This window comes from Lipotes vexillifer, unplaced genomic scaffold (assembly GCF_000442215.2).
Source record: "Lipotes vexillifer unplaced genomic scaffold, Lipotes_vexillifer_v1.1 scaffold65, whole genome shotgun sequence".
Lineage (NCBI taxonomy): Eukaryota > Metazoa > Chordata > Mammalia > Artiodactyla > Lipotidae > Lipotes > Lipotes vexillifer.
This window is the reverse complement of record NW_006796728.1, coordinates 1,786,390-1,813,480: the sequence shown is the minus strand read 5'-3', so window position 1 is coordinate 1,813,480 and position 27,091 is coordinate 1,786,390. Positions and strand designations below refer to the sequence as shown.

General features: G+C 34.9%; 1 protein-coding gene across 1 annotated transcript in view; it reads left to right on the top strand.

Annotated features, from left to right (window-relative positions):
• The window catches only part of GBE1 (1,4-alpha-glucan branching enzyme 1), a 327,728-nt gene that overhangs the window by 43,566 nt on the left and 257,071 nt on the right, over positions 1-27,091 (top strand). The window contains exon 2 of the mRNA XM_007468908.1: positions 23,317-23,486. Coding sequence (XP_007468970.1) covers positions 23,317-23,486 — 170 coding nt within the window. The remainder of the gene's footprint in view (positions 1-23,316; positions 23,487-27,091) is intronic.

Sequence of the window (27,091 nt, the reverse complement as noted above, 5' to 3'; positions counted from 1 at the left end):
AACATTTTAAACTTGGTTTTTTTCCACATAACAAGGTGTAGTGAGCATTTTTATGAATGAATATAGACTTAACACTTCTTAATTATAATTTAGCACTTCTTAATATTTCATGGATGGTATAGCATACATATTCATTAAAATCATATCTGTGATATGCATGGGGGTGCTCAAAAATTTAAACGTATTATGCATGAATATTAATACTTATAGCTAAAGTATTCTACATGAACTTTGGGAATTCTTAAAGAGGATTTGAAATTGATTTGAATGTATAGGCAATATATTAACCATTGTTATAAGTTATTATTATGTTATAACCATTTTTAAGAGACCTTAACTTAGAATTCGAGCTCTTAAAATTCTGGTTCTTCCAATAACTTGCTGAGCCATCTTGATCAAGTTACTTAAGGTCTCTTATCCTTGGGTTCCTCATTTGTTTAATAAGTATAGAATTTTCAACACATAGAATTATGATTATTAAATAAGATATTGTTTGTAGAGCACTTAACACAATACTAGGTACATACTAAGTGCTATGTAATAGGTAGCAAATACCATTAAAATCACGCCAGGTTGTTGATGTTTTGTACTATTAGAGATGCCCCATCGTAAAACATAGGGAACCATTTGTTCAGTCCCTATTTCTTTTTTTTTTTTTAACATCTTTATTGGAGTATAATTGCTTTACAATGGTGTGTTATTTCCTGCTGTATAACAAAGTGAATCAGCTATACATATAGATATATCCCCATATCTCCTCCCTCTTCTGTCTCCCTCCCACCCTCCATATCCCACCCCTCTAGGTGGTCACACAGCACCGAGCTGATCTCCCTGTGCTATGCAACTGCTTCCCACTAGCTATCTGTGTTGAATTTGATAGTATATACAAGTCCATGCCACTCTCTCACTTTGTCCCACTTACCCTTCCCACTCCCCATGTCCTCCAGTCCATTCTTTACATCTGCATCTTTATTCCTGTCCTACCCCTAGGTTTTTAAGAACCTTTTTTTTCCTTTTTTATAGATTCCATATATATGTGTTAGCATATGGTATTTTTTTTTCTCTTTCTGACTTACTTCACTCTGTATGACAGACTCTAGGTCCATCCACCTCACTACAAATAACTCAATTTCATTTCTTTTTATGTCTGAGTAATATTCCATTGTATATATGTACCACATCTTTATCCATTCATCTCTTGATGGACACTTAGGTTGCTTCCATGTCCTGGCTATTGTAAATAGAGCTGCAGTGAACATTGTGGTACATGACTCTTTTTGAATTATGGTTTTCTCAGGGTATATGCCCAGTAGTGGGATTGCTGGGTCATATGGTAGCTCTATTTTTAGCTTTTTTAAGGAACCTCCATACTGTTCTCCATAGTGGTTGTATCAATTTACATTCCCACCAACAGTGCAAGAGGGTTCCCTTTTCTCCACACCCTCTCAGCATTTATTGTTTGTAGACTTTTTGATGATGGCCATTCTGACTGGTGTGAGGTGATATCTCATTGTAGTTTTGATTTGCATTTCTCTAATGATTAGTGATGTTGAGCATCCTTTCATGTGTTTGCTGGCAATCTGTATATCTTCGTTGGAGAAGTGTCTATTTAGGTCTTCTGCACATTATTGGATTGGGTTGTTTGTTTGTTTGTTTTTTTGATACTGAGCTACATGAGCTGCTTGTAAATTTTGGAGATTAATCCTTTGTCAGTTGATTCATTTGCAAATATATTCTCCCATTTTGAGAGTTGTCTTTTTGTCTTGTTTATGGTTTCCTTTGCTGTGCAAAAGCTTTTAAGTTGCATTAGGTTCCATTTGTTTATTTTTGTTTTTACTTCCATTTCTCTAGGAGGTGGGTCAAAAAGGATCTTGCTGTGATTTATGTCGTAGAGTGTTCTGCCTATGTTTTCCTCTAAGAGTTTTATAGTGTCTGGCGTTGTATGTAGGTCTTTAATCCATTTTGAGTTTATTTTTGTGTATGGTGTTAGGGAGTGTTCTAATTTCATTCTTTTACATGTAGCTGTTCAATTTTCCCAGCACCACTTATTGAAGAGGCTGTCTTCTCTCCATTGTATATTCTTGCCTCCTTTATCAAAAATAAGGTGACCATATCTGTGTGGGTTTATCTCTGGGCTTTCTATCCTGTTCCACTGATTTATATTACTTTTTTTGTGCCAGTACCATACTGTCTTGATTACTGTAGCTTTGGAGTGTAATCTGAAATCTGGGAGACTGATTCCTCCAGCTCCATGTTTCTTTTTCAAGATTGCTTTGGCTATTCGGGGTCTTTTGTGTTTCCACACAAATTGTGAAATTTTTTGTCCTTGTTCTATGAAAAATGCCATTGGTAGTTTGATAGGGATTGCATTGAATCTGTAGATTGATTTGGGTAGTATAGTCATTTTCACCATGTTGATTATTCCAATCCAAGAACATGGTATATCTCTCCATCTGTTTGTATCATCTTTAATTTCTTTCATCAGAGTTTTATAGTTTTCTGCATACAGGTCTTTTGTCTCCTTAGGTAGGTTTATTCCTAGGTATTTTATTCTGTTTGTTGCAGTGGAAAATGGGAGTGTTTCCTTAATTTCTGTTTCAGATTTTTCATCATTAGTGTATAGGAATGCAAGAGATTTTTGTATATTAATTTTGTATCCTGCTACTTTACCAAATTCATTGATTAGCTCTAGTAGTTTTGTGGTAACATCTTTAGTATTCTCTATGTATACTATCATGTCATCTGCAAACAGTGACAGTTTTACCTCTTCTTTTCCGATTTGGATTCCTTTTATTTCTTTTTCTTCTCTGATTGCTGTGGCTAAAACTTCCAAAACTACGTTGAATAATAGTGGTGAGAGTTGGAAACCTCCTTTTGTTCCTGATCTTAGTGGAAATGGTTTCAGTTTTTCACCATTGAGAACGATGTTGGCTGTGGGTTTGTCATATATGGCCTTTATTATGTTGAGGTAAGTTTCCTCTATGCCTACTTTCTGGCGGGTTCTTATCATAAGTGGGTGTTGAATTTTGTCAAAAGCTTTTTATGCATCTATTGAGATGATCATATGGTTTTTCTCCTTCAGTTTTTTAATATGGTGTATCACATTGATTGGTTTGTGTATATTGAAGAGTCCTTGCATTCCTGGGATTAACCCCACTTGATCCTGGCGTGTGACCCTTTTAATTTGCTGTTGGATTCTGTTTAATAGTATTTTGTTGAGGATTTTTGCATCTATGTTCATCAGTGATATTGGCCTGTAGTTTTCTTTTTTTGTGGCATCTTTGTCTGGTTTTAGTATCAGGGTGATGGTGTCTTCGTAGAATGAGTTTGGGAGTGTTCCTCCCTCTGCTATATTTTGGAAGAGTTTGAGAAGGATAGGTGTTACCTCTTCTCTAAATGTTTGTTAGAATTCGCCTGTGAAGCCATCTGGTCAGGGCTTTTGTTTGTTGGAAGATTTCTAATCACAGTTTCAATTTCAGTGCTTGTGACTGGTCTGTTTATATATTCTATTTCTTCCTGGTTCACTCTCGGAAGGTTGTGCTTTTCTAAGAATTTGTCCATTTTTTCCATGTTGTCCATCTTATTGGCATATAGTTGCTTGTAGTAATCTCTCATGATCCTTTGCATTTCTGCAGTGTCATTTGTTACTTCTTTTTCATTTCTAATTCTATTGATTTGAGTCTTCTCCCTTTTTCTCTTGGTGAGTTTCGCTAATGGTTTATCAATCTTTTTTTATCTTCTCAAAGAACCAACTTTTAGTTTTATTGATATTTGCTATCATTTCCTTCATTTCTTTTTCATTTATTTCTGATCTGATCTTTATGATTTCTTTTCTTCCAGTAACTTTGGGTTTTTTTCCTTCTTTTTCTAATTGCTTTCGGTGTGAGGTTAGGTTGTTTATCTGAGATGTTTCTTGTTTCTTGAGGTAGGATTTTATAAACTTCCCTCTTAGAACTGCTTTTGCTGCATCCCATAGGTTTTGGGTCATCGTGTTTTCATTGTCATTTGTTTCTAGGTATTTTTTGATTTCCTCTTTGATTTCTTCAGTGATCTCTTCATTATTTAGTAGTGTATTGTTTAGTCTCCATGTGTTTGTGTTTTTTACAGGTTTTTGTCCAGTAATTGATATCTAGTCTCATAGCATTGTGGTCGGAAAATATACTTGGTACAATTTCAAGTTTCCTAGATTTATGAAGGCTTGATATATGACCCAAGGTATGATCTGTCCTGGAGAATGTTCCATGAACACTTGAGAAGAAAGTGTAATCTGTTGTTTTTGGATGGAGTGTCCTATAGATATCAATTAAGTCCATCTTGTTTAATGTATCATTTAAAGCTTGTGTTTTATTTATTTTCATTTTGGATGATCTGTCCATTGGTGAAAGTGTGGTGTTAAAGTCCCCTACTATGATTGTGTTACTGTTGATTTCCCCTTTTATGGCTGTTAGCATTTGCCTTATGTATTGAGGTGTTCCTATATGTTGGGTGCATAAATATTTACAATTGTTCTATCTTCTTGGATTGATCCCTTGATCATTATGTAGTGTCCTTCTTTGTGTCTTGTAATAGTCATTATTTTAAAGTCTATTTTGTCTGATACAAGAATTGCTTCTCCAGCTTTCTTTTGATTTCTATTTGCATGGAATATCTTTTTCCATCCCCTCACTTTCATTCTGTATGTGTCACTAGGTCTGAAGTGGGTCTCTTGTAGACAGTATATGTACTGGTTTTGTTTTTTTATCCATTCAGCCAGTCTTTATCTTTTGGTTGGAGGATTTAATCCATTCACATTTAAGGTAATTATCAATATGTATGTTCCTCTTCCCATTTTCTTGTTTTGGGTTTGTTATTGTAGTTCTTTTCCTTCTCTTGTGTTTCCTGCCTAGAGAAGTTTCTTTAGTATTTGTTGTAGAGCTGGTTTGGTGCTGCTGAATTCTCTTAGCTTTTGCTTATCTGTAAAGGTTTTAATTTCTACATCAAATCTGAATGAGATCCTTGCTGTCTAGATTAATCTTGGTTGTAGTTTTTCCCTTTTCATCACTTTAAATATGTCCTGCCACTCCCTTCAGGCTTGCAGAGTTTCTGCTGAGAAATCAGCTGTTAACCTTATGGGGATTCCCTTGTATGTTAATTGTTGCTTTTCCCTTGCTGGTTTTAATATTTTTTCTTTGTATTTAATTTTTGATAGTTTGATTAATATGTGTCTTGGCATGTTTCTCCTTGGATTTATCCTATATGAGATTCTCTGTACTTCCTGGACTTGATTAACTATTTCCTTTCCCCTATTAGGGAAGTTTTCAACTATAATCTCTGCAAATATTTTCTCTGTCCCTTTTTTTTTTCCTCTTCTGCTTCTGGGACCCCTATAATTCAAATGTTAGTGCTTTTAATGTTGTCCCAGAGGTCTCTGAGATTGTCCTCAATTCTTTTCATTCTTTTTTCTTTATTCTGCTTTGCAGTAGTTATTTCCACTCTTTTATTTTCCAGGTCACTTATCCGTTCGTCTGCCTCCATTATTCTGCTATTGATTCCTTCTAGAGAATTTTTAATTTCATTTATTGTGTTGTTCATCATTGTTTGTTTGCTCTTTAGTTCCTCTAGGTCCTTGTTAAGCGTTTCTTGTATTTTCTCCATTCTATTTCCAAGATTTTGGATCGTCTTTACTATCGTTACCCTGGATTCTTTTTCAGGTAGACTGCCTATTTCCTCTTCATTTGTTAGGCCTGGTGGGTTTTTACCTTGTTCCTTCATGTGCTGTGTATTTCTCTGTCTTCTTATTTTGCTTAGCTTACTCTGTTTGGGATCTACGTTTCTCAGGCTGCAGGTTTGTAGTTCCCATTGTTTTTGTGTCTGCTCCCTGTGGGTAAGTTTGGTTCAGTGAGTTGTGTAGGCTTCCTGGTGGAGGGGACTGGTGCCTGTTTTCTGGTTGGTGAGGCTGGATCTTGTGTTTCTGGTGGGCAGGACCATGTCTGGTATTGTGTTTTGGGATGTCTGTGAACTTATGATTTTAGGCATCCTTTCTGCTATTGGGTGGGTTTGTGTTCCTGTCTTGCTAGTTGTTTGGCATATGGTGTCTAGCACTGAAGCTTGCTGGTCATTGAGTGGAGCTGGGTCTTAGTGTTGAGATAGAGATCTCTTGGAGAGCTTTCACAGTTTGATATTACGTGGGGCCGGGAGGTGTCTGGTGGACCAATGTCCTGAACTCAGCTCTCCCACCTCAGAGGATCAGGCCTGATACCCAGCCAGAGCACCAAGGCCCTGTCACCCACACGGCTCAGAAGAAAAGGGAGATAGAAAAGAAAGAAAGGAAGAAAGAAAGAAAGAAAGAAGATAATAAAATTAATTTATTAAAATAGAAAAAATAAAAAAAAATAAGTAATAAAGAAAAGAAAGCAAGCAAGAAAGAAACTAAACCTAAAAACAAATCCACCAATGATAACAAGTGCTAAAAGCTATACTAAAAAAAAAAAACCGAAAAAAAAGCAAAAATGGACAGTCAGAACCTAGGACAAATGATAACAGCAAAGCTATTCAGACAAAATCACACAAAGAAGCATCACATACACACTTGCAATAAGAGAAAAAGGAAAAAAAATGCATATATATATATAAAAATTTAAAAAGGAAGAGTGCAACCAAATAAATAAACAAATCTACCAATGATAATAAGCTCTAAATACTAAACTTAGATAAACATAAAATCAGAAACAAATTAAGTGCAGAAAGCAAACCCCAGGTCTACAGTTGTTCCCAAATCCACCGCCTCAATTTCAGGATGATTCGTGTCTATTCAGGTATTCCAGAGATTCAGGGTACTTCAAGTTGATTGCAGAGATTTAATCCACAGCTCCTGAGGCTGCTGGGAGAAATTTCCCTTTCTCTTTTTTGTTAGCACTGCTCCTGGGGTTCAGCTTTGAATTTGGCCCCGCCTCTGTGTGTATGTCGCCAGAGGGCGTCTGTTCCCCACCCAGACAGGATGGGGTTAAAGGAGCGGCTGTTAGGGGGCTTTGGTTCACTCATGCTGGGGGGAGGGAGGGCTACGGAATGCGAGGCGAGCCTGTGGTGGCAGAGGCTGGCATGACATTGCAACAGCCTGAGCCACGCTGTGTGTTCTCCCGGGGAAGTTGTCCCTGGATCACAGGACCCTGGCAGTGGCCGGCTGCACAGGATCCGTGGTGGGGGGGTGGTGGTGGTGGATAGTGACCTGTGCTTGCACACAGTATTCTTGGTTGCTGCAGCAGCAGCCTTAGCGTTTCATGCCAGTCTCTGGTGTCCACGCTGATACAGTGGCTCATGCCCGTCTCTGGAGCTCGTTTAGGTGGTTCTCCGAATCCCCTCTCCTCGCACACCCCAAAATGATGGTCTCTTGCCTCTTAGGCCGTTCCAGACTTTTCCCTGGACTCCCTCCCGGCTAGCTGTGGCGCACTAGCCCCCTTCAGGCTGTGCTCACGCTGCCACCCCCAGTCCTCTCCCTGTGCTCCGACTGAAGCCCAAACCTCAGCTCTCAGCCCCTGCCCGCCCCGGCGGGTGAGCAGACAAGCCTCTCAGGCTGGTGAGTGCTAGTCGGCACCAATCCTCTGTGTGGGAATCTCTCTGCTTTGCCCTCCGCACCCCTGTTGCTGCGCTTTCCTCTGTGGCTCCGAAGGTTCCCCCGTCCGCCACCCGCAGTCTCCGCCCGTGAAGGGGCTTATAGTGTGTGGAAACATTTCCTCCTTCACAGCTCCCTCCCTGAGGTGCAGGTTCCGTCCCTATTCTTTTGTCTCTGTTTTTCCTTTTTTCTTTTGCCCTACCCAGGTTTGTGGGGATTTTCTTGCCTTTTGGGGAGTCTGAGGTCTTCTGCCAGCGTTCAGTAGGTGTTCTGTAGGAGTTGTTCCACACGTAGATGTATTTCTCATGTATTTGTGGGAGGAAAGTGATCTCCACGTCTTACTCCTCCACCATCTTGAAGGCGCCCAATAGTCCCTGTTCCTTAATGGACGCTGTAATAGATGTTGAGGATGTAAAATTAAACAAAAGATGATCCTTGGCTTTATGGCATCTTTAATCTGGTGGGAGAAGATGTCAGCAAAGAAATTTATAATACTGTATGAATATATCATTGGGACAGTTTGGCCAAAACTCTTTGTGAACCCAGCCTTAGGGAAGGGTGGTCTATGAGTGATGAGGAATCTATTTGAGTTCTCAATTCCAGCAATTTTGATTATGAATAGGCTTTAATTATCAGTACAACTATGTGATCTGGCCAGAGCATTTTGGGAGCACTGAACTAGAATACTGTGGCCCATAAGCAATATGAGTTCTAGATGAATTTAAAGTATCCATTTTACTGATGTTGAATAGGCTATTAAATTAAGCATCAGGGTGGCCTTATTAGCAAACAGATTTAGCTATACTTGAATGGAATTTAGCTTTGGGTTTTCTTTCAAATCTGCTTATAGCATTATGGTCCTTGTATAGTAGTTTAATTTGGCACAGAGACTCTAGATAATATGGCAAGTGAAATTTAAAAATGTTGTTTTACATCCATACTTCATTACAAAACCTACAGAGTATTGTTGCTTAGTAAAATTTAAATACTTTATTTCAATCTCAATATTTGGGTAAATATTTAAAAGAATAAAATGTGTAATTCAGAAAAATAATAAACTGAGACATGCAGACAATATAGCAGACTACTCCACTTGCCAAGCTGTTCTTTGCTTTCAGACCTATTATGTCTAGTCTGTGTTAGGTCAATGGATGTAAAAAAGACGTGTGTGTGTGTGTGTGTGTGTGTGTGTATACACACACACAGATAGATAGACAGATGGATGGATAGATGGATATAGATATGAAACTTGGATTTTTATAACTTAAAAGAGGTTTTGCCAACATGTTAGGAGTCACTATGAAAGCTCTTTAATCTTTTGGTTTTGTAGCTGACAGAAATTTTAAACCTTTATCTCCCTCAGTAAAGGCAAAAATCTTGTCAGAGTGTTTGATAAACCTTTGATATTTCATGGCTATTTAGTCCAAAGGATGTGAAGTTTTTGTTGGAAATATATATATCTCCTTGGATTCTTTGATATATATTAGTATACTGTGTCCCATATCATTGTCAAAGTGAAAATTGATTCATTTATCCTGTCTCTAATATGAAAACATTCACAAGGATAAAGTTCATGGCTCTCTGGCTATATTTAATAAATTCAAATGTGTGATTGGGTTTTTTGATTTGCTAATTACCATATAATAAGGTTTCTGATCTTTGGTGATTTTCAGAGAAAAAAAATTAGTGTCCATTAGTTTTTATCTTATAATTGATATAATAACCATCCAGTTTGAAACTGTATATCAGAGATATAAATAATACATGTTTGCATATTTTGCTTTAACTCAGTTACTTCAGGTTCATTGTGACAGGTACACCTGCCCTCCAAGTAAAATTCTCTGGGTAATTAGAACCAGTACCAATGTGATTTCTGCCTTTTGTTAGACTTTACAAAATAAAATAGAAAAAAATGCTTTGTGGATTTGTTTAGTTAGTGTAAATATGACAAGTTTTAATTTTTTTCAAGTGAGTTTTCTGATGACTTTATTTTTGAACATTTGTATCACTCTAACCTATAATAAAAGGTTTTTTCATCAAAAATTTAGCGTATGAAAATTATTTAACAAATACTAAGTAATAAATAACTTAAATTTAGTATAGAAGTACAAATCAACTGAAAAACTGTAAACTGCTAAATGTATTGGGTGCCATTATGAGTAATGCTTAAGTAAAAATACTCTGGAAGGAAAGTCTTGGATATGTATTCTAGATTCACCCACTTAATAGTTGTGTGGCCTTGGGCAAAATTTTTTAACCTCCTGTTTCTTCGTCTGTAACATGAGAATGATAACAGTACCCTTCACATTGGGTTATTGTGAGGGCTTAAATAGTTAATATTTAACAGTGCCTGTAGCATAGTAAGTATTCCATGCGGTATTAATCATTATCATTTATGATTTGTGATATTTATAATTCATTATAATTTTTTCTGTCGGCTGACAGACTTTTATTTGCTTTGCATTTTATGTTTCATAGTGGTTTATAGACTGCATTTTATTTTAAGAAAAATGGTGTATTTAAAATTATGCTACTTGTGCACGGTAAAATATACACTCTTTGGTGTGTGTGTGGGAGACATCCAAAATAACCTTTGTTTTGGGGTGCAATTTTTTCCTTTCTTAGTTGGAAGAATTAGGACCCAACTTTGAATCAAAGAAGGCTAGAGTACGGATTATAGCTTCTCAGACCTGGATGGTACCTTTCAATTTAGCTTCTTCATTTTACGGAAGAGGAAGCTAAAGCTTTGGGTGGTTATCCTCCTTAAGTTCACATAGCTAGTACCTTAAAGATGGTCTAGAAGTTGTATATTTTGACTCCTTCACCTCCCTCTCTACTTTGTGGAGTATAGAATTTTTGACAATGTTTGAGTAACAGTGACATTCACATAACCATCATTGCTTTTTTTTTTTTTTTTGCGGTACGCGGGCCTCTCACTGTTGTGGCCTCTCCTGTTGCGGAGCACAGGCTGCGGACGTGCAGGCTCAGCGGCCATGGCTCACGGGCCCAGCCGCTCCGCAGCATGTGGGATCTTCCCAGACCGGGGCACGAACCCGTGTCCCCTGCATCGGCAGGCAGACTCTTAACCACTGCGCCACCAGGGAAGCCCCCCATCATTGCTTTTAATCTATTGATACAATGAATCATATTAAGAACAAGATTCTCTTGGTGATTTAAAAGATTGGAATTGCTTCTCAGCAGGTTAGTTAACCACACATACTCAGGAGTATCGCTATTGTGCAGATAGTGGTCTACATCATGGAGGACCTCTAGCCCAAACCTCTGGTCTTTGCCATGTAATTTTTCCCAAAAGAGAAAGCTGACCACAGAGCAGGGTGTTATTTGAGCTAAGAGCTGTTAAAACATTAAGTTAGATTTCTTCCTAAAAATCAGTAGACTAAGACTGTGTTAGCTCATGTTTCATATTACATGAGAGAAAATAAACTGAAAGGTCAGTTGAACAGTTACAGCATTGCCCTTTTCCAAGGTAATCAGCAGAGCATGTAGCAAAGACGTGAACAGGAGCGTGACTGGAAAGAGAGAGGCTGATAAAGAGGCTGGCTGCTTAAAGTGCTTGGGACAGTACTTGACACTTCCAGGCCTGACCAGATGGGCCATCTCACAGGGCTTACCTTCAGTAATTCTGATTTATTACATTCAGATGGCTTTCTTTTTCTAGTTAGGCAGTCAGGTTTTCACATTGCCAGAAGACCCCAGAAATTTTAATATTGACCATTAATCATACCCTGGTAAACTGCAAGGGCAATATATTATTAATTTGTTTGCAGCCAAGAGACAAAATGCAGTGATTAAAATTAATTTCTAGCTACATTTTCTTAATTTATTCTAATTAATTAATATGTTAAGAAGTCAAAATATGTTTACATTAATGGCTATATAGTAGGTTCTTTATGTTGTGTCATTAAATGTCATTTCCATTATCCTAAATGTTGAACTCTAGGAATAAGTACTTTATTATTAAAATAAATAAGGAGTTGTATAAGGCTTTCTAAGTAATACTACCAAGTGAAGTATTTCTAATTTTCCATTAATTGATTGAGAACATTTCATGGTTTGGGTTTTGTAGGATTTAGATTTGGAAGGATCTCAGCAGTGACCTCCCTCCACGCCTTCACCTCTATGGCCCAGTACCAGAATTAGGAAAGAACATTTAATAAATAACAGCCATTATTTACTTCCAGGACACAATTTTAAATAGTAGCCACTTTCACTTTTAAAGTTAACTTTTAACAGTTTTAAATTGACCTCATTCTCCTCCTCCCAAAAAGGAAAGATTTAATGATTTCTACATAATCATATTTTCTATATATATATTATTAATTTGAAATACAAAGTAGCCAAATTACATTTAACTTTAGGCCAAGTAAGAACAAAATTGTTATTTAAATAGTTTTTATTCTAAAACATCAGAAAATAAGAAATCAGCTGTTTGCTCTTAAATATGCTCTGAGGATAGTAGTTATCAGATTGTCCATAGTGCATTTGATTGTGTTTTAGAGATGGTACAAAATGAAAAAGATTTTTAAAAAGGTTAAAATTAGTAATATGCTTAATGTTTGCTTGTAATTGAATTAATATTTAGATTTTATTATTGTATTATAATTAACATGATATAACTATTCCAATTTTTTCAAGGTTTTTTTTTTTCTACTTAGAAATATCTTAATTTCTTGTTTAAAAAAAGGAAAGATGAGACATGACATAATTTATTTTTGATGACCTTGTTATATAAAGCACAATAGTCCTGACATCATATCTTTCTGTTTTATAAATGAGGAGGCTGAAACTCTGAGATCATTAAGGGGAAAATCTAAGGTCACTTTGCTAATGGGCCTAGCAATAGAACCTAACCTTTTATTTTCACAGTCTGTCCTTTCTGTAGTGTGTCATCATGCCTGGAACATAGAACATGGCCCATACAAATTAGTCTTAGATTAACTCTATATGTGAAAGAACTCATTTCATTAACATCTAGTCCCGAATCTTATGAACATAGGCATTGGTAAGGGTTATAATAGTAAGAAAAACTGCTTGAGTTCAAAACCACAGACATGCATGTTACTATCAGTTTGCATAGAAATGAGATGATGGGAGTGAATTGTCTTCCATTCATTTTGGCAGCAGTTGGTGTCTTTATTGGTTCATCCCCTGGTTTTCTTTTCACTTTTTTTTTTTTTTTTTTTTGCGGTCCGCGGGCCTCTCACTGTTGTGGCCTCTCCCATTGTGGAGCAGGAGCACAGGCTCCGGACGCGCAGGCTCAGCGGCCATGGCTCATGAGCCCAGCCACTCCGCGGCATGTGTGATCTTCGCGGACCGGGGCACGAACCCGTGTCTCCTGCATCGGCAGGCGGACTCTCAACCACTGTGCCACCAGGGAAGCCCTCTCTCTCTTTTTTTGCTCTTCTATCTCCGACACATAACAAAGAATGTCTTGAAGGCATGGACTCTTTCTTCTCTGTTCTCAGCGACTAGCGTAGCACTGGACATATAGTAGATGCTTAGTAATATTTGTGGAATAAATGGATGGATTTAACCACTCCTTGCTTGTCACTTTTACTTAAATGGCCCCAATTTTACTGTTTCCTGATAGATGAAGTTTAGAGTGTATGTTAAATTGAATACAGATTGGAAATGTAACTAAAATTTTAAATGAAATTTTGAAAATTTATACATTTATTTGTCGACTAGTACATTTAAACATTTAAATATAAGGAATGGCATTCAAAAATGAGAAACCATGTCTACTATAATGTCAATTTTTAAATTATTTTCATTGATCAGTCCTGCATAACGAGTCCACAAACCCCTGTATTTTAATGTTCAGTCTATTTAATAAAGACTTCAGTAATATCTATACTCTGCCTGCTAAAATTGATCCTCCAAACTGCTCCCTTTAAAAACTCTCTCTGATTGTATCAGTTATCTCCTCTTTAAAGTCTTAAAGGTTTTCATTTTTTATTTATTATCTAGCTGAAAATCATCTTTTCCATCTTGATTTGCCACTACATTTCTAGACATCCTGTCCAGCTACGTATAGCTAATATGTAGCCCACAAGAACCACCTTAAATTTTACACATTTAATGCTCTTCTCTGTCTTGTCTCCAACTGTCAGAATAGACTACTCATCCTTCAAGATATAACACAAATGCCAGCCACTTTTTAAAGCCTTTTCTAATCTTCTCTTCTCCCATCAGTTCTTTCTGTTGTCTTGCTAATTCTTCTGTTAACATTTGCTTATCTCAGCCCTATTCTGTCCTGAGTTGAACAGTCTTCTATTAGACTGATGAACTTATTGAGGGAAGGACCTTGAATTATTGGCACACAATAAGTATTTTTATCCTGTAATAAATATGTTGTGGGTTTTTGTTGTTGTTGTTGAATACTTATCCGTGATTGAGGAACATAAACTATTCACTTTTTTTTTTTTCTTTTTTTTTTTGCGGTACGCGGGACTCTCACTGTTGTGGCCTCTCCTGTTGCGGAGCACAGGCTCCAGACGCGCAGGCTCAGCGGCCACAGCTCACGGGCCCAGCCGCTCTGCGGCATGTGGGATCTTCCCGGACCAGGGCACGAACCCGCGTTCCCTGCATCGGCAGGCGGACTCTCAACCACTGCACCACCAGGGAAGTCCTAAACTATTCACTTTCAAGTCTCAAATGCCTGCTCTTCACTTGACAGGTTTAATATATAGATAAGTTTGTATATTACACATATTTTGTGCTTCAAGAAGAAAGTTTCTGCCAGTCACCTTGAGGTCTTTTTAAAGGCCGATTTAGAAAGCAGTTTTTTGTTTCAAAAAAAATTCCATTCCCCTCTCCTTTATTTTCCCCTTTTTTAGTTATTAAAAATTCCTGTTGAGCTTTTATTTCTGTGCTTTTGCTTGCCTCTATTCCAAGTCTCCTCTAGGAAGCAGATGACAATATAAAATCTTAAGAATTAAGCTAGCAAGGAAGGAATTTCCCCCATGCGTTCCTTGTGTTTCAGGCCCACTCAGAAGCACTTGAGAAAGAATTCTACATCCTAGATATTTCCAGATAATGTATGATCCATCTCCCCTGACATATCTCCTGTGTTCACAACCTTGCCTGAAATCAGAGTTTCGGTACAGATCTAGGATGAACTGTCTTACAGGAGAGCAAAGACTAGCCTGTTTCATTTTTTTTCCAAACTAATCATTTCCTGCTTCCCTAAAGTAACATTTTTTCCTCTAGTCAATCCAATTTACTTAATTTTTTCAACACTTTTTATAATCCATACATTCAAGTTAATCTGGAGTACTTGGTATGTGTTAGTATGCCTATATTTGTAATTTTTCATAGCAGGAAAAAATGTGTTCTCAAACACTTTTGGAATTTAAGGAGAAACAGTCCTTGATGTTCGCTAATAATTAATGTGCACATTAAAATCTAAACAAGTATTAAAAATCTAAACAAGAGGCTAAGTGATTTGTTCAAGGTCACATATAGTATGTAACAGAGTTAAGATTTGAACCTGAACTGTTTATTTCTAGAGCCTTAGCTGTTTCTCTTAATTATAAGATTAATAGCCTTATGAATAAAACTTATAGGGCTTTCTTTAAAAGGAAGATGTGACTTTTAATTTGAGACTTTGTCTCTTGATTTCCTTAAAGTATACCTTTTGTGATGAATGATACTACATCTCTACTGCTTTTTACCTTCTTGACCTTGGGCAACTTACATATTTATCTGTGCCTCTCTTTCTTTGTAAAAAGAGGATTAAAAACATCAATCAAATGTGATAATATTTTTATATCTGTACAAAATGCTAGTTGCAATACTAACTTCGTTTTATGTTCTGGTTACCAAGAATTTGACCCAGTTTTTAAATATTCTATAAATTCATAGCAAAATATTGAGAGAGATGACTGTAGTAGGAGAGGGCAAAGGGACAATGAGCTTGCTATATCCTCAGGCATTTTCTTTTTTGAGACACAGTGATTTCAAAGTGGAATGTGTATTTCTGTATCAGAAGCTACAGGGCTGACCTTGAGGAAGTCAAGATATTTAGTTAGAATTATATCATACTATAATCCTGTTTCTGTTCAATTTTAGTAAATGGGACATTTGTACATGTCTTATGAAACGTCTTAAGAATGATTATTTTTTAAACTTAAACTTTAAATGAATCTAAAATTGTGTTTTAAAGATATTATAACCACATTAACAGTAAAATTATTGCTACATTTATTTGCCCTCCCAAAGTTGATATCTTTTTAAAAAAGAATCAGTAATTTTTCTTATATTATGATAATGTATGTGTATGTATTTTTTTTACCCTAAGTCCAGATTTATTTTGTTGACTGTTCCTGTTTGATCATTTTATTGAATGTTGTTACTTATGTTGTCTAATATGGATTAGAGTTTCCATACACCAAGAGTTATAGCTGAATAATATCTATAAGAGGTAACAATCATTTTCTCATAGAAGTTGGAGAGTATGAGAGAGTTTGCAGTACTAGTCTTTCATTAGATCTGTAGATTGAAGCGTTTTTTGCCTTTTTTCTTTTTTGGTCTAGATCAGTATTTGAAGTATTTTTGAAACAGTTGCCAATGTTAAATTAGGGAGAGTTCATAGAAAAATCTGGAATTTTTTCATTCTTACTTGATTTGGCAAATGCTTGGTAATAATAGGCTCTAGCTTTTAAATAGACACTGTCACTTTTCGCTGGGCTTTGTGCTCTCCATCTCACTTAGAGTTCTTCTCTGCGTTGTTTTCCGTACTCAAAGGCTAACCTCATTGGTCATTCTTTTATCATCAGGCTTGCCCTTTTGTGTTCCTCATGTGGGAGCAGCTCCTCATATTTATGATACCTTCCTGGCTTCTGTTGGTGGTTCAGTTTGTGTAAAGACGAGAGTAAAGACTGCCGGTGAGACTGGGGTTGTATCGTTTCATTAAAAGCTAATTTGTTTCAAATAATAGATTAAATGTAATCTGAATTTTTATGAAACCATGGGCATGTGTGCTCACAGGTGGGCATGTGTATTTGTGTGTGTTGGGTATATATATACAATACAAAAGGGGGTCATATATGAAATAATCCACTCACACCTACCACTCCTGTAGGCATTGCACTACACCGATCAGATTCTGTGCTGTACCTCTTCTTGTCTTTGAAGCAAATGTGGTGAGTGTGGTGAGGCTAGGGAGGCTTAAGGCTCCTGTTCACCTCAGCCCATTGGAATTCAACCGCTGGTGCAGAGGAAGGGACCCTGTGAAAATACCATCTACACGCTGTACCTATATGAATATTCTTTATACAAATAGATGGTTTGTAGAAAACTGCTTTGCAGCTTGTTTCCCCAAGCCATCGCTCTTGGGACATTTTTCCACATCACCACATTTCATTCTATCTCATTCTTTGTAACGGATCTCGTGTAATTTGTTGTTTGCATGTTCCACAGTTAATTCAACCAGCCTCCCTTGTTGAACAGGTAGGTATTTTCCATGGTTTGGTATTTTAAATAATGCCATAATGATTATCATTGTACACATGTCTTTGCTTCTTTGTGTGATATATCCTAGGGGTAAATTTCTAGAAATGGAATTACTTAGTTGAAGAGTGTAATTTTGAAATTTTCATAGCTGATGCCAAATAGTTATCTAATTTATATTTCATTAAATAGTATTTGGGAATGTCTTTTTCCTGGACCTGCATTCTGTCTGCACAGACTATCACATGTTTACTGGTCTTTTAGGTGGAAAATGGAATTTTGAAATTTAGGTTTGTACTTCTTCTATTATCTATGAATTTGAGCATCTTTTCAATGTGTTTACTGGCCATTTGTACTTCTTTTTCTGTGAACTATAGGGTTTTTTTTTTATTTAAATATTTATAACTTTGATCTTTCAAAGTTATTTTGGTTTTAGAGGTCCAATTTTTAAACTTAGATTCCAATATTTTAATAGGTAAGCCATTCTTTTCTTATTTGAAATGGCCTTTTATGATGTATTTAATTTCTTTATATGTTCAAGTCTATTTCAAGAACTCAGTTTTGTCCCACTGATCTATTTCAAACTATTTGAATTCCCCAAATTTTATAAACATAGTTTTACATACGCATTAAAATTCTTATGGAATATTTTATAGGATTATGTAGATATTTTAATGATCTAAAAATTTTGTAGTTTCAGAAAAAAACATTTATTTTGTTTAAATGGTGTTTCTTTGTTATAAATAATTAGAACAATGCAGGGGAGAAAGTAAATAGAAACCCCACCAAAAAAATCATCACTGATATTAAGGGAACATCATTCTTGATATTTTTTATATGCTTATATATAGGTAGAAGGATAGAGAAATAGCTTGATAAAAATAATATAATAAAACATGAGGAAAATAGATGTGTTTTAAATTTAATTTTAAACAAATAGACTGAAGTAAAATGAAAGAAGTGGCTGAAATTCACATTACGACTTTCTTTAAAGTGGCCATCTAAGATTAATGAAGAGATTAAAGAGTATAATGATGACAATCTTAAATTTTAGTCAGTGTTGAGTGACTCTGTTATAAAAATAAATAGGGGTCTGACCACTCATGCTTTATTCCATCTCCCTTTCACTTACCTCTTGTTTTCTTATGTCGTTTTCACTTGTCCATTGAGATTCTTTTCTTGTTATCACATTCACATAATTGCACAATTGATTAGCTTTGGTTCTATATTTAAAGACTTAGGGCTCAACCACACTGCTGCAATGACTGTCCATTCCTCTGTGTGTGTTTTTAGTCTTTTAATTGACTAATTTTTATGGAAAGCTTTTTTTTTTCTTTTCTTCAACAATGGTTCATTAATGTCATAGACTTAAATTTATTTTTTAATTTGGCAATTTTAAAGAATTCCTTAAGCTCGAGTAGGCATGTGTCTCATATAATATCCTTAAGCTGATTTTTTTTTTTTTTTTTTTTTTTTCGGTTCGTGGGCCTCTCAGTGCTGTGGCCTCTCCCGTTGCGGAGCACAGGCTCCTTATGCGCAGACTCAGCGGCCATGGCTCACGGGCCCAGCCGCTCCGCGGCATGTGGGATCTTCCCGGACCGGGGCACTAACCCGCGTCCCCTCCATCGGCAGGCGGACTCTCAACCACTGCGCCACCAGGGAAGCCCTCATATAATATCCTCAGATTACTACTTTTCCCTCTCAGAATTGTGTGGGCTTGGCTTTGTTATGTTTTGGTCTTTAATGTAATGCTCCTTTGTAAAAAAAATATGCCCCCCTCCCCTTATTTTTTTGTACCAGTTGTCCGTAGAATTATTTCTTTCTCCTTTGAATTTCAGTAGCTTAAACTGGGAGATGCTGTGCGTGCGTGTTTGTGCATTTGTTTTCCAAATTTTTCTTAAAACATAATGTGTTCTTTTTAAAATGCAGATTTAATTCTGTAGGAAAACTGTCCAGTTTTATGTCTTTTATATTCATTTTATTTAGTTTTGTTCTTCAGAGTCACCAGCTATCCTTATTTTGATAATTTTTGTTAGTTTGGCATATCTCTTTTCTTTAATATTTTCAATTTCTTTGTCTTTTTTCTCTAATTATATCAATTTCCAGTTCACTTACCTAATAATTCTTTTTTATAATAAACCACTAGCATCTTTATTTGTCAACAGTAGCCACTTAGAAAATGTAGTAGACAAGGAGCATCTTATCATGATAATAGCAAAATGCTAAGATTAACCTAATAATAAATGTGCTAAAGGACTCAATATCTTGTATGTAGCAATTCTCTCCAAATTAATCTATATAGTAAAATAATCTGAATAAACGACATACTGATTGTAAAGTTCATATAAAGGAAAAAAGTTTTTAAAATATCCAAGAAAATGTACAGAAAAATTAAAATGTGAACTTATATGACCAAATATTAAATATACTATTATATGTAGTTATGTTAATTAAAATTGTGTGGTATTCTTCCTCCAGATACAGAAAAGAACAAAGAAAGAGGAATAAATAAAAATGCCTTCTATAAATGTGAATTTAATACATAAAGTCAATCAGGCATCTTAATCAGTGGAGAAAGGGCAGAATATATGAAATAAAGAGCACTGAGAAAATTATTCTCGCACTTTGGAAGAAAACTCAAATTCCTACATCATTCCATATACAAAAATAAATTCCAAGGCAATTTAAGCACTAAACACCAAAAAAAGTATAGTGGGAGAAAATGTGGGAGAATTATTTTAATCTTATGATTAGGAATACCTTTTAAGCAAAATATAATGCTATATATATTCTATATAAAACTCCTTAAAGAGGGATAGATTAGAAAGAATTTTTAAATTCTTTAAGATGAAATATACCATAAGTAAAGCTAGAAGGAAACCAACTGGAAGAAAATATTTGCAATAAGTGTGTTTCAGAAAACAGATGACTTTCTATAATATATAAAGAGCTTTTGCGAGTCAAAAAATAAAGCAACCTAAAATGGAAAAAAAAGGACAAAGATATAGCTAATATTGATTGAGAGAATATTATTTGCCAGGCAATAGCCTAAGGACTTTACATGTACAAACTCAGCTAATTTGCATAATAACCCTTTTGATCAAATACATTTAGCATCTCCATTTTGCAGGCAAGAAAATGAGACACAGAGAAATTTAGGAATTTGTCCAGAGTTATACCATTAGTAAATACTAGCCTGCACTCATCTCACTGAAAAAGAAGCACAAATAGCTAATAAATTTAAGAAAAGCCATTCAACCTTAATAATAATTTAGGAAAATGCAAGCACTAAAACACAATAAGATATTTTTACCAACCAGGGAGTTAAAATATATCAGATGGATTAATAAGACTAACATTGCCAAGAGTATAGAGAAACAGTAACTCTCATACTCAATTATTGGGTATATCAATTGTATAGTATTTTTTTTTATCTTTAAAAATGGGGATTTTTAAATTTTTTTTTTGAATTTTTGAATTTTATTTTATTTTATTTATACAGCAGGTTCTTATTAGTTATCTATTTTATACATATTAGTGTATATATGTCAATCCCTATCTCTCAATTCATCCCACCACCATGCCCCATGCCCCACTTTCCCCCCTTGGTTATATGTACACTTTGTTCCATGCCAATTCTAATTTACTTATTATTTTCTAATGCTACGTTTTGACACTCTGTTTATTTCTTTGGGTCTGCAGTTTCATTTTACTTCTCATTCTGTTGTTCTGTCATATAATCTCTCAGCTCTTACTTTAATTCAATTCATTTTTATTTAAGTTGAAGTACAGCATGAAACATTTGTGGAAAGAGTCTTTTTCCATTCAGCTCAGTTGAGGTGTTCTTCATTAGTTAGCTTCTTACATTTTGTATATTCCCTGTATATTCCCTACTTGGATTCATGCCATCTTTCTGGGACTTTTATTGATTACCCCTCAGGGTATGGGGTAGGCAGGGAAGTTTATGGACATTGCTCAATTCATTGCATAGTTCTGGAACTTTCACGTCTGACATAGAGCACCTGCCACATGCTTCATTTCTCTAGTTTTACCAGTTTTGTCCTACTTTGCTTCTCCCCAGACTTGGGGCTAATAAGTGCAAGTAGTAGTATGTTTTTGTGTACCATCCCTGAATATGGACTCTGGGAATCTGGGAAAGGTTCGGGAGCAGCCATGTGTTATTCTTGGTCCTGCTTGGAAAGCAATCTTTGATTTCTTCTCGTGGCTGCTAGCTTCTGTAGTTTGATGTGGTGTATGTTCTTTCCATGCTTATAGGCCATGGCTAGGCAAACTGCAGCCCAGAGGCCAAATTTGGCCCCACCATCTGTTTTTGTAAATAAAGTGTCTCCCTAACACCATACACAAAAATAAGCTCAAAATGGAATAAAGACCTAAATGTAAGGCCAGAAACTATCAAATTCTTAGAGGAAAAACATAGGCAGAACACTCTATGACATAAATCACAGCAAGATCCTTCTTGACCCATCTCCTAGAGTAATGGAGATAAAAACAAAAATAAACAAATGGGACCTAATGAAACTTCAAAGCTTTTGCACAGCAAAGGAAACCATAAACAAGACCAAAAGACAGCCCTCAGAATGGGAGAAAATATTTGCAAATGAATCAACTGACAAAGGATTAATCTCTAAAATTTACAGGCAGCTCATGCAGCTCAATAACAAAAAAATAAACAACCCAATCCAAAAATGGGCAGAAGACCTAAATAGACATTTCTCCAAAGAAGATATACAGACTGCCAACAAACACATGAAAGAATGCTCAACATCATTAATCATTAGAGAAATGCAAATCAAAACTACAATGAGATATCATCTCACACCAGTCAGAATGGCCATCATCAAAAAATCTAGAAACAATAAATGCTGGAGAGGGTGTGGAGAAAAGGGAACACTCTTGCACTGCTGGTGGGAATGTGAATTGGTTCAGCCACTATGGAGAACAGTATGGAGGTTCCTTAAAAAACTACAAATAGAACTACCATATGACCCAGCAATCCTACTGAGAAAACCATAATGCAAAAAGAGTCATGTACCAAAATATTCATTGCAGCTCTATTTACAATAGCCCGGAGATGGAAACAACCTAAGTGTCCATCATCGGATGAATGGATAAAGAAGATGTGGCACATATATACAATGGAATATTACTCAGCCATAAAAAGAAACAAAATTGAGCTATTTGTAATGAGGTGGATGGACCTAGAGTCTGTCATACAGAGTGAAGTAAGTCAGAAAGAGAAAGACAAATACCGTATGCTAACACATATATATGGAATTTAAGAAAAAAAGTCATGAAGAACCTAGGGGAAAGACAGGAATAAAGACACAGACCTACTAGAGAATGGACTTGAGGATATGGGAATGGGGAAGGGTAAGCTGTGACAAAGCAATAGAGTGGCATGGACATATATACACTACCAAACGTAAAATAGATAGCTAGTGGGAAGCAGCCGCATAGCACAGGGAGATCAGCTGGGTGCTTTGTGACCACCTAGAGGGGTGGGATAGGGAGGGTGGGAGGGAGGGAGACACAAGAGGGAAGAGATATGGGAACATATGTATATGTATAACTGATTCACTTTGTTATAAAGCAGAAACTAACACACCACTGTAAAGCAATTATACTCCAATAAAGATGTAAAAAAAAAAAAAAAAAGAAACACAGCTACACCCATCCATTTGCATATTTTCTGTGGCCAATTTCATGCTTCAGAGACATAGTTGAGTAGTTGTGATAGAGACCATATGGCTGGCAAAGCCTAAAATATTTACTATCTGCCCCTTAACAGTAAAAGTGTGCCAAACCTGCTATAGAGTAATTTTATTTTTCTTACTGGTTTTCAGCTATTTTTCCTTCATTTTTTTTTTTTTTAGGAGTTTTAGGAGAGATGTAGGAATGCTCCTTCATTATACTGTCTTGACATAGAAGTTGCTATAGTGCTGATATTAAAATATTCATGGAATAACATAGCCATCATATTTTCTCTCTTATACCAAAATGCTTGAAATTACAAAAAAAATGTTAGTTGGGTTAGTTCAGTTTATTTGAGATAAGAATGATTTTATCCTACCAGGTAACTTCTACCAATAAATGAAATTATTCACATCATTCCTCTTTAATGATGTCTTCTTTTTACTTTTTCTGAATGAGAGTAAAGCAACTTCTTAATTACAGTAGCTTTTCTGGAAGATAATTTAATTTTTCAATTTCCTTTCTTTTTCACTTTTTCAAAGGTATAAGCTGTTTAGCCAGACTTTGAACAACATTGGAGAGAGTGAAGGTGGTATTGATAAGTTTTCCAGAGGTTATGAATCATTTGGCGTCCACAGATGTGCTGATGGTGGTTTATACTGCAAAGAATGGGCCCCGGGAGCAGAGGGAGTTTTTCTTACTGGAGACTTCAGTAAGTATTTTAGAATGATTAAACTCAGTTGTAATATTTTATTTATTTATTTAAAACATAGATGTTATATTTCATATATTTAACTTTTATGAATATTATTGATTACAAATATTCTACTTTTCCATAGAATTTTTTCAGTCTTTACCTTCACGTGGTAAAGGTGTTTCTGCAGTAATAAGATACATGTATTTCTTAAAAACTTTATGTTCTTAAAATCATGTACCAGAAATAACAGAGTTTATGAGAAAAATAGTGTTAGACAGAGTACTCCAAATCTATTCAACTTTGTTAGCAAGCTCTGACAAAACTAATAGCAATCTAGGTAAAAATATTGGTGTAGATTCAATCTCCACTAGCATTTACTCCTGGTAATTTGGCATCGTAGTACTTGGATCCTCTAATATCTTTTTTTGAGACCACAATAAAAGTAGACAGCTAATCTAGAGGGTAAACTGCTTCATCAGTCAATTCTTTGTTTTTTTCTTTTCCTTTTTTATAACACAATATGGGAAATACCTTCTTAGCCTTGTCATCTACACCATTAATTTCACTAGGCAGTTAACTCTATGGAAAGCACAGTGGTTCTAGAAGTGAGGCTTCCATCTTACAGTCTAGTGGAAGGAAACCTGTATGTAAATAACTAAAATACAGTGTGCTCAGTTTAATTCTATAAGTATAAATAAATTACTGTAATAGTGACAAGGAAGAAAGCTCAGTTTTGAAAATGGAATAACTGGCAAAATAGGCCTTGGTAAAATGTTCGTAATACAAGGAAAGGAAATATCAAAATGATAATAATCCTTTAGTACCATAGGGTAGCGTGGTCTTTAAAGTTTGATTTTCCTGGACTCAAGAAGTCTACATGCTGTACTGTTCTGCAAAGAGCAAAACTGTAGGGACAGAAAGCTGAGTTGTCACGGTTTAGGGGTAGGAGGTTTGAGCTGATTACAGAGAAACATAAGGGGACTTTCTGGAGTGATGAAAATGTATTATGTGTTGATTGTGGTGGTTACATTACTGTATACATTTGTTAGAATTTATAGAACTATACATGTAAAAGAGTGAATTTTACTGTGTGTAAATTATACCTTAAGGAACCTGACTTTAAAAAAAGTTTTGATTTTATTTATGTTGTCTAAGGCAGCACTGTCCAATAGAAATATAATGGACACCATTTATATAATTCAAAAAATTTAGTGGCTATATTAAAAAAATAAAGGAGAACAGCTGAATGAATTTTAATAATGATAGATTTTTATTTAACCCAATATATCAAAACATATTTTAACATGTAATTAATATAAAATTTGTTAGTGAGATATGTTCATTCTTTTGTACTGCACTTTCTAAATCTGGTATTTTTCCATTGGAAATACTTGATCAATATTTAGATTTAATACAATTTTCAGTTTAAAAGTACATACCCAAGTTTTTCCAACCATTATTAAAAATTCTAGCAACTCAAATGAGTAATAGTTTTGAAATTTACATTTAATAAAGTAATTAAAATTAAATAGAACTTTAAATTTAGTTTCTCAGTTGCACTAACCTAATCTTAAGCACGAGTAGCCACCTTTGTCTGGTGGCTCCCTTATTGGAAAAAGCAGGTCTAAGGACTTAAAATTATTCTTTATGTAGTCCCCCAAATTAGATGATGCCAGCTGCCTGTGTTTCTAGAGTTACTGAAAACTTTAGGGAAAGTTTTGAGAAAGATCGTGTGTCTGCTGATTCAGACAGCTTGGCCTGGTGATTATTATGAAATATATTTTGAGGCTAGGAGTCTTTTCACTTAAATTGTTGTTAAAATTGTTATAGTTTTTTCTCATACATAAACATGACTATTTCCCCATCTTCTCTAAGTGACTGCCTTGACCACTAGTTTTATATTAATAGACCACTTTGATATCAGCCTATAATCAAGACATTTTTTGGCATTCTATTTTATTAGTTCTTTTTATTGCCATTTATTGAGAGGTATTGCTTGAGAGTGTTCAAGTTAAAGTTTTACATACAGATACCAAAACTGCTATAAGAACCTGTTAAAATTTGGTACTTGCATTTGATTACCTCTCCTCCATATTTATGATTGAACCTACTAAATAGGCTTTAGAAATATAAAAATATGGGAAAAGGACTGTATGAAACTAGATTTGGTAGCTATCATAATGACTAATGCTGATTTATTAAAAGTTGTTCCTTGTAAATCCATTTGGACCATATATGTGTTTGGAGACTGTATTTAAAAGTTTTAAGGATTTAGGATTTAATTTTTAAATATTAAAAGTATAACAATTTATAAAATCTTTTGTAAAGAGAAAACTCAAAATTATCTAGTCCCTAGTTTAATGTAAAAATATCCTGTTAATTTTTTTTTCAATTTAATTTGATTTTTGAAAATCCTATTCTTTGTGAAGATATATCTCATAATTTAAAATCTCTCCATATCCTTGAAACAACATTCAGTCAATTATTTTCAATCAAGCAATATTTATTTAGTGTCTAAGGGCACAAAGAATATCAGATTTAATCAATGGGCCTTTATTTTTACTGGAGAGATAGGAATGACTGAGATAAATGAAATTGTGATAGAAAATAGGAAGTATGATAGAATACAATTAACTGTTAAAATAATTAACAGGCAGTATGTTGGGAAAATTTTAATTTATTTACTTATCTAGATGAAGGGATTTTTTTTTTTTTTTTTTTGCCCTGTTATAGGGTCTCAGGATCTCCTTATATATGGGATCTCAAACTTTTCTCACTAAAGAGCTTTGGCTTAAAAAAATAAAGAAAGGAAAACAACTTTTGAATTGAGAGTAGAGCCAAAATTCTGGGTTAAAAATTCATTTAAAATAATAGTTCTTTGGAAAAGAATGTTATACCTGAGTGTTAATTTAATGTAACTTTGTAGAGTATAGAATTTTGATGATAATGACAGCATAGCTGAAAATATACCCATAATTACTGAACTAAACATGTCTTTTTTTAAAAATACAATTAAGGAATTCTGTATTTTTTCCCTTATTTACAAAAAAATCTATTTCTTATGGCTAGGAAGAGATGAGCAAGAAGAAAGTTATTTTTCTTTGTTGAGGTTTTTCTCAGCATCAAAAATGTGTTAGATTTCATAGTTAGTCTTCCAATGTATAAATTTGTACTAAACTGAAGGGAAAATACAATTTGTGTTAATTAGCTAAAAAATTACAAGTTGATTTTTTAAAATTAGAAAGTGCAAACGAAGATTAATAAAAAGTATTCTAGGTGGTTTTGCTAATGATATTAAAACGTTTTTAAAACCATTTAACTGTATTCATATAACTTCATATTTATCAGCTAAGTTGAAACAGCAGTAAACTTAAAAGATTGTATGGAAATAATCTCTAACTGTAACATGGGTTATTTTTAAGAATTCCTTACTTTGTCATTTAATGTAACAGTAAGCTTAACTTCTATATATGTACTTGAAATATCACCTAAAAAGCCCTATTGCTTCTTTACCTATAGGCAGAGTTGTAAAAAGTAACATCATTTTACTTATATTTTTATCATGGAAGTGTTTACATATATAATTTAAAACATTGCTTTTGTATCTACCTCTTCCCTAC